The sequence below is a fragment of the Erinaceus europaeus genome, chromosome 9 (assembly GCF_950295315.1).
Source record: "Erinaceus europaeus chromosome 9, mEriEur2.1, whole genome shotgun sequence".
Classification (NCBI taxonomy): domain Eukaryota; kingdom Metazoa; phylum Chordata; class Mammalia; order Eulipotyphla; family Erinaceidae; genus Erinaceus; species Erinaceus europaeus.
Genome location: NC_080170.1, coordinates 17,741,216 through 17,749,911, shown reverse-complemented (window position 1 = coordinate 17,749,911; position 8,696 = coordinate 17,741,216). Strand labels below are relative to the sequence as shown.

Genomic DNA, 8,696 nt, shown 5'->3' with positions numbered 1-8,696 from the left:
AACAGTTAAAGGAGGCAACTATCACCAAGCCGGCCCTGAAAGAGGTATTAAAAGACCTCTTATAAACAAGAACATCACTATAATACTTGTAATATATCAGAGCAAACAAATTGTTTTTTAGAACAATGGCACTACAATACATTAAATCCATAATATCAATAAATGTCAATGGCTTAAACTCACCCATCAAAAGGCACAGGGTGGGGGGATGGATCAGAAAACATAACCCAACCATATGCTGCTTGCAAGAATCACATCTGTCACAACAAGATAAACACAGACTTAAAGTGAAAGGATGGAAAACTATCATACAGGCTAACGGTCCACAAAAAAGGGCAGGAACAGCCATTCTCATCTCAGACACGATAGATTTTAAATTAAATAAAGTAATAAAAGATAGGCAAGGACATTACATAATGATAAGAGGATCAATCAGCCAAGAAGACTTAACAATTATTAACATCTATGCACCCAACGAGGGACCATCTAAATACATTAAACACCTATTGAAAGAATTTCAAAAATACATCAATAGTAATACAATAATAGTGGGAGACTTCAATACCCCACTCTCACACTTAGACAGATCAACAAAGAAGAGAACCAATAAAGATATAAGAGAATTGAATGAAGAGATTGACAGACTAGACCTCTTGGACATTTTCAGACTCCTCCACCCCAAAAAACTGGAATACACCTTCTTTTCAAATCCACACAACACATACTCAAGGATAGACCACATGTTAGGCCACAAAGACAGCATCAATAAATTCAAGAGCATTGAAATCATCCCAAGTATCTTCTCAGACCACAGTGGAGTAAAACTAACTTTTAATAACAAACGGAAAATTATTAAAAGACATAGAATTTGGAAACTAAACAACATGCTCCTTAAGAACCACTGGGTCGGACACTCACTCAAACAGGAAATTCAAATGTTCCTGGAAACTAATGAAAATGAAGACACAACCTATCAAAATATTTGGGACACAGCTAAAGCAGTACTGAGAGGGAAACTTATAGCTATACAATCACATATTAAACACCAAGAAGAAGCCCAAATGAACGAACTTACTACACACCTCAAGGACTTAGAGGAAGAGGAACAAAGGAACCCTAAAGCAACCAGAAGGACAGAAATCACTAAAGTTAGAGCAGAAATAAACAACATCGAAAATAAAAGAACCATACAAAAGATCAATGAAGCCAAATGTTGGTTCTTTGAAAGATTAAACAAAATTGACAAACCCCTAGCCAGACTCACCAAACAAAAAAGAGAGAAGACTCAAATTAATAGAATTGTCAACGATACAGGAGATATCACAACTGACACCACAGAAATCCAGAGAATTCTGCGAAACTTCTATAAAGAACTATATGCCACCAAGCTAGAGAATCTGGAAGAAATGGAACAATTCCTAGAAACCTATGCACTTCCAAAACTGAACCAAGAAGAACTACAAAATCTAAATGCACCAATCACAGACAAAGAAATTGAAACCGTTATTAAGAATCTCCCCAACAACAAAAGTCCTGGACCAGATGGCTTCACAAACGAATTCTACAAAACTTTCAGGAAACAGTTAATACCCATACTTCTTAAGCTATTCCATAAGATTGAAGAAACAGGAATACTCCCTTCCACCTTTTATGAAGCCAACATCACCCTGATACCAAAAGCTGATAGGGACAGAACAAAAAAGGAAAACTACAGACCAATATCTCTGATGAACATAGATGCCAAAATATTAAACAAGATCTTGGCCAACCGGATACAGCAACACATCAAAAAGATTGTTCATCATGACCAAGTGGGATTCATCCCAGGAATGCAAGGCTGGTTCAACATCCGTAAATCAATCAATGTCATTCATCACATCAATAAAAGCAAAGCCAAAAACCACATGATTATCTCAATAGATGCAGAGAAAGCCTTTGACAAAATCCAACACCCATTCATGCTCAAAACTCTACAAAAAATGGGAATAGATGGGAAATTCCTCAAGATAGTGGAGTCTATATATAGCAAACCTACAGCCAACATCATACTCAATGGAGAGAAGCTGAAAGCATTCCCCCTCAGATCAGGGACTAGACAGGGCTGCCCACTGTCACCGTTACTCTTCAACATAGTATTGGAAGTTCTTGCCATAGCAATCAGGCAAGAGAAAGAAATCAAAGGGATACAGATTGGAAGGGAAGAAGTCAAGCTCTCACTATTTGCAGATGATATGATAGTATACATAGAAAGACCTAAAGAATCCAGTAGAAAATTACTGGAAGTTGTTAGGCAATATAGCAAGGTATCAGGCTACAAAATCAATGTACAAAAATCAGTGGCATTTCTTTATGCAAACACTAAATCTAAAGAAGAAGACACATCCAGAAATCACTCCCATTCACTGTTTCAGCAAAATCAATCAAATACCTAGGAATAAAGTTGACCAAAGAAGTGAAAGACTTGTATGCTGAAAACTATGAGTCGCTACTCAAGGAGATAGAAACTGATACCAAGAAATGGAAAGATATCCCATGCTCATGGATTGGAAGAATAAATATCATCAAAATGAACATTCTCCCCAGAGCCATATACACATTTAATGCAATACCCATCAAAGTTCCACCAAGCTTCTTTAAGAGAATAGAACAAACACTACAATCATTTATCTGGAACCTGAAAACACCTAGAATTGCCAAAACCATCTTGAGGAAAAGAAACAGAAATGGAGGCATCACACTCCCAGACCTTAAACTATATTATAAAGCCATCATCATCAAAACAGCATGGTACTGGAACAAAAATAGGCACACAGACCAGTGGAACAGAATTGAAAGCCCAGAAGTAAATCCCAACACCTATGGGCATCTAATCTTTGATAAGGGGGCCCAAAGGATTAAATGGAAGAAGGAGGCTCTCTTCAATAAATGGTGCTGGGAAAACTGGGTTGAAACATGCAGAAGAATGAAATTGAACCACTTTATCTCACCAGAAACAAAAATCAACTCCAAATGGATCAAAGACCTAGATGTCAGACCAGAAACAATCAAATACTTAGAGGAAAACATTGGTAAAACACTTTCCCATCTACACCTCAAGGATATCTTTGATGAATCAAACCCAATTGCAAGGAAGACCAAAGCAGAAACAAACCAATGGGACTACATCAAATTGAAAAGCTTCTGCACATCCAAAGAAACTATTAAACAAACAGAGAGACCCCTCACAGAATGGGAGAAGATCTTCACATGCCAGACATCAGACAAGAAACTAGTCACCAAAATATATAAAGAGCTCAGCAAACTTAGCCGCAAAAAAGCAAATGACCCCATCCAAAAATGGGCAGAGGAAATGAACAAAACACTCACCACAGAGGAGATCCAAAAGGCTAACAAACATATGAAAAACTGCTCTAGGTCACTGATTGTCAGAGAAATGCAAATTAAGACAACACTAAGATACCACCTCACTCCTGTAAGAATGGCATACATCAAAAAGGACAGCAGCAACAAATGCTGGAGAGGATGTGGGGACAGAGGAACCCTTTTACATTGCTGGTGGGAATGTAAATTGGTACAGCCTCTGTGGAGAGCAGTCTGGAAAACCCTCAGAAGGCTAGACATGGACCTTCCATATGACCCAATAATTCCTCTCCTGGGGTTATACCCCAAGGACTCCATAACACCCAACCAAAAAGAGGTGTGTACTCCTATGTTCATAGCAGCACAATTCATAATAGCTAAAACCTGGAAGCAACCCAGGTGCCCAACAACAGATGAATGGCTGAGAAAGCTGTGGTATATATACACAATGGAATACTATGCAGCTATCAAGAACAATGAACTCACCTTCTCTGACCCATCTTGGACAGAGCTAGAAGGAATTATGTTAAGTGGACTAAGTCAGAAAGTTAAAGATGAGTATGGGATGATCCCACTCATCAACAGAAGCTGACTTAGAAGATTTGAAAGGGAAACTAAAAGCAGGACCTGATCAAATTGTAAGTAGGGCACCAAAGTAAAAACCCAGTGGTGAGGGGTAGACATGTAGCTTCCTGGGCCAGTGGGGGGTGGGAATGGGCGGGAGGGATGGGTCACGGTCCTTTGGTGATGGGAATGGTGTTTATGTACACTCCTAGCAAAATGTAGACATATAAATCAGTAGTTAATTAATATGAGAGGGGGAAATCAATTGTATGTCTCAAAGGTTCTCAAAAGACAAACTGAATCTTTTTAATAGATAGGCTACGTATTTGATATGCGGACTCTCTCAAAAGCCTAGACCAAGTAGATTAGAAGCTTCCAATAGCACAGCTATATACAAGATACTGGGTACTGTACAGCAAACCATAACAAAGGGACTTTTCAAAGTTAACCCAATTAACAAATAATGTGTGGGTAATATTAACTATTGATTGTCTTTTTGAACCCTAATACAGCAGGAACCTCACATCTTCACTATAGACCCCTACTTCCCCCAGTCCTGGCACCCTTGGATAGGGCTCACTTTCCCGTATGCTTCTCCCAATCCATACCAAATAATATTGCATCCGCCGATCACAACCTAACCAAAGCAACGATTGCCATCTCAACATGCTTCACCTCAGAGTGTATCCAGAGACTTCACGTGTGGAATGACAACCCTTCAGCTTCATTACTCGGGTGAGACCTTTCCTTTTATAGTACACTCTAATTTCATCTCAGGTAGTTCACTTTCTAACAAAGTCCCATAACCTAGACATACACCAGTTTCTGTGAGAGAGAGCGTATGTGCACACGTATCCATAAACTACTGCAAAATATATACCTGAAAGCAGGATTACACTAGAGTTTGCAGTGAGTACCTCCCCAACACTTCCTCTCCACTATTCCAATCTTGGGATCCATGTTTGCTCAACAAATTGATTGGCTTTGTATGTTAACTCTCTTTTCAATCACCAGGTTCCAGATGCCACCAGGATGCTGGCTAGGCTTCCCTGGATTGAGGACCCCACCAATGTGTCCTGGAGCTCAGCTTCCCCAGAGACACACCTGACTAGGGAAAGAGAGAGGCAGACTGGGAGTATGGACCGACCAGTCAACACCCATGTTCAGCAGGGAAGCAATTACAGAAGCCAGACCTTCTACCTTCTGCAACCCTCAACGACCCTGGGTCCATGCTCCCAGAGGGCTAGAGAATGGGAAGGCTATCATGGGAGAGGGTGGGTTATGGGGATTGGGTGGTGGGAATTGTGTGGAGTTGTACCCCTCCTACCTTATGCCTTTGTTCACTAATCCTTTCTTAAATTAAAAATTTAAATTAAAAAAAAAAAAAAAAGAAAAAGGAAAAAAGGTGCCCTTCTTTCCCAAGTGTAGCAAATACACTTGCCTCCTCTGCCATGACTTTTAACAATTAACCCTGGTTTCCATTGAAAGATTGTGGCATATGAGTGGTATTCCTAAATCCACAGCACCATTTCCTAACACTAACATGCCATTCATGGTAGAAGTTAAGAAATATACAGAAAATTAAATTAGAAACAGTAACAGAGAGAACTAAGGGCTCAATAATTCAGGCTGACTCCAGTGAAATTTTGGATTCTAATATTGGTAAATATCTCTGTGCACCTGAGGTGATGTTGATATGCCAAGAGAATGACATGATAAAACTCAGGGTGAACAGTGGAAACAAACAGATATGTATTTGCATAATATAGCTTTTACATTTTTTTCTGTGATATCCTCTCCATTTCATATACCATTTTGTATGTAATGTGTAGGTGATGATTCAAAGAAATTTTAAATTACTTTTTCATAAGTAATGTCATTTAAATAAGGAAAATGCAAAAAAAAGCATGTTTAGTTTGTAGCTTGGTATCTTCTATATAGCTGCTGTATGCCATTCCTCTGCATGAATTGCTAAAGTACATTAATCCATGCAATGTGGAAAAAATACCTGACTTTTTTTCTTCTTCTTCTTTTCCATCTCCTTACTTCTTAGAAATAATGATGGTTCTGGGGGTCAGGCAGTAGCGTAGCGGGTTAAGCTCACATGGCACAAAGTGCAAGGACCAGTGTAAGGATCCTAGTTCGAGCCCTGGCTCCCCACCTGCAGGGGAGTCACTTCACAGGTGGTAAATCAGGTCTGCAGGTGTCTATCTTTCTCTCCCCCTCTCTGGTTTCTCCTCCTCTTTCCATTTTGCTCTGTTCTATCCAACAATGGTGACATCATAAACAATAATAACTACAACAACAATAAAAACAAGGGCAACAAAAGGGAAAATAAATAATAAAACATTTTTTAAAAGAATGAATGATGGTTCTAAAGATTCTAGGAAATTTGTTTTGGATGGCATACACATATGTTTCTGTTGGGTAAATATATAGGGCATAGAATTATTTTTAGAGTAAACATCCTGTCAACATAGCAATTTCTGACCTACATTTTTTCTCACATAAAACCTTAGTGTGTTTCACATACATGGTAACACTTAGCATTATCACTGATTTTGATCTTTCTGGTGGGGTTATGCTAGGTTCTCACTGTGGGTTTAAATACCATTCCTTCAGATCTAGAGAAGTCAGATTCAAAATTAATGATGTTAATACCTTGCCCACATATATCCATTACTTTCAGAATAACAGAATCTTACCATAATTCTTCATGAATCTCATAGATACTTGCATCTAGTCATAGGAACATGTACCTCCTGAGCTGGACAGAATTGGGGTTTAATTCCCCCAGGGGAAAAATAAACATGTACAACGTTTCTAGAAAAGCTTTATTTTCTTGCTGTGTTGTTGAAGCAATGTAAAAGTCTCCTTCAAGGGGGAAAGGTGGTGGTGCACCTGACTCATTGCACATGTTACCTTGAGCAAGGATCCTGGTTCAAGTCCCCACTCCCCACCTGCAGGGGGACTCTTCAGGAAAGATGAAGCAGATCTGCAGCTCTCTCTCTCTCTCTCTCTCTCTCTCTCTCTCCTTCCTTACTTCCCACACCCATCTCTTTCTTTTTCCCCTATCAAATGAAACAGAAAGAAGAAAGAGAGAGAGAGAGGAAAGAAAGAAAAGAAGGAAGGAAGAAAGAAGAGGAAAAAGAAAAGGAAGGAAGGAAAAGGTGAGGGAAATGGTTGCTGGCAACAGTAGATATGTTGTGCCATAACAGAGTCCCAGTGATAATCCTGGTGGCAATTAAAAATAGTTTTCAGAAATCAATAGCTTGTCACATATAATTCACTACATCAATTACCCTCTGAGACAGTTGTAAGAATAAAATAACATATATATGAACAAATTTTTTACAACCACATATCTTTTGAAATTCTATCACCTTGTACAGCACTAATGTTCTTGTGTACACTTAAAGTTGGTTAACATTTTGTGTGTTTTCTTACAGTCCAAATTATTACATTTATTTGTTGATATACTCAAAGTTTTATCACACATATACTGTTGTAAAGAGGTTCTCATAATCTCTGAGCTCTATTCCATTTCCTGAACTCTTGATCACACTGTCTCTAGACTTGGTCCTGTCATGAACAGTGGAGTTTGACTCCCATCTTCAGAGCAACTTGAACATCCTTATTTCTGAGACTATAGACCAGAGGATTCAGAAGGGGTGTGAAGATCGTGTAGAGAAGTGAGAATAACTTATTCAGACTCAGTGCTGTTTCTGAGGGGGGCGTCATATATACCAAAATCAAGGTGCCATAAAACACACTCACAACAATCAGATGGGAAGAGCAGGTGGAGAAGGTGCGGTGCCTCCCTGCTGAAGAAGAAATTCTCAAGATGGCAGACAAAATACAAACATATGATAACAAGGTCCAAAAGAAAGGAGACAGGGATAGGAATGACAAGACAAAGGCCACCTTCTCCACTACAGTGGTGTCTGTGCAGGAGAGCTTGACCACGGGGTAGAAGTCACAGAAGAAATGGTTGATAAGGTGGGGGCCACAGAAGGTTAAGGTGGCAAACAAAATCAGCAAGGCTCCCAGAAACAGACTCCCAGCCACCCAAGATCCCACAGCCAGCTTGGTACAAATTCTATTGTCCATTAGGACTGAGTATCTCAGTGGCCAACAGATGGCCACATAGCGGTCATAGGACATGACAGCTAGAAGGAAACACTCCACAGTGAGTAGGACACCAACCACATACAACTGGACTATGCAGGCAGTAAAGGAGATGGTGACTCTACCACTTAGAACTTCCTGCAGCAACTGGGGGATGATGCAACTTGTGTAGCCAACATCCACGCAGGATAGGTGGCACAGGAAGAAGTACATGGGGGTCTGAAGCCGGTGACTAGTCTGCACAGCTAGGATCAGTAGCAGATTACTCAACAGTGTGACAACGTAGAGGCTGAGGAATAATGAGAAAAGTACAATGCCAACCTCCTCCAGGTCCCCAAATCCCAGCAAAATGACATAAGCAATAGTAGAGATGTTTTTTCTCTGGTTGGCTTCCATCTGTGAACAACAGATAATAATAGATACAAAAGTATAGTGAGGTTATTCCAAATGAATTATTTCCCAGTGGTGGGGGTGGTGGGGAGGGAGGGTTGTTATTACAGAGTCTCCAGGGATACAGCACTGCCCAGCAAGCTCAATAATGCTATTATTCTACAAAGTGCCATTCAGGAGGGTAGTGTTAGTACCACATTATGAGATTGCATGTCCCCAATATCTAGAATCCAAGTTAGTTTGAAGGAAACACT

General features: G+C 39.8%; 1 protein-coding gene across 1 annotated transcript; it reads right to left on the bottom strand.

The window, feature by feature from the left end:
• Nucleotides 1-7,509: 7,509 nt before the first annotated feature.
• On the bottom strand, nucleotides 7,510-8,448 carry LOC103127078 (olfactory receptor 5V1-like). Its single transcript, XM_007537997.1, has one exon. It carries the CDS (start codon nucleotides 8,446-8,448, stop codon nucleotides 7,510-7,512), a length of 939 nt encoding a protein of 312 aa, XP_007538059.1.
• Nucleotides 8,449-8,696: the final 248 nt, after the last annotated feature.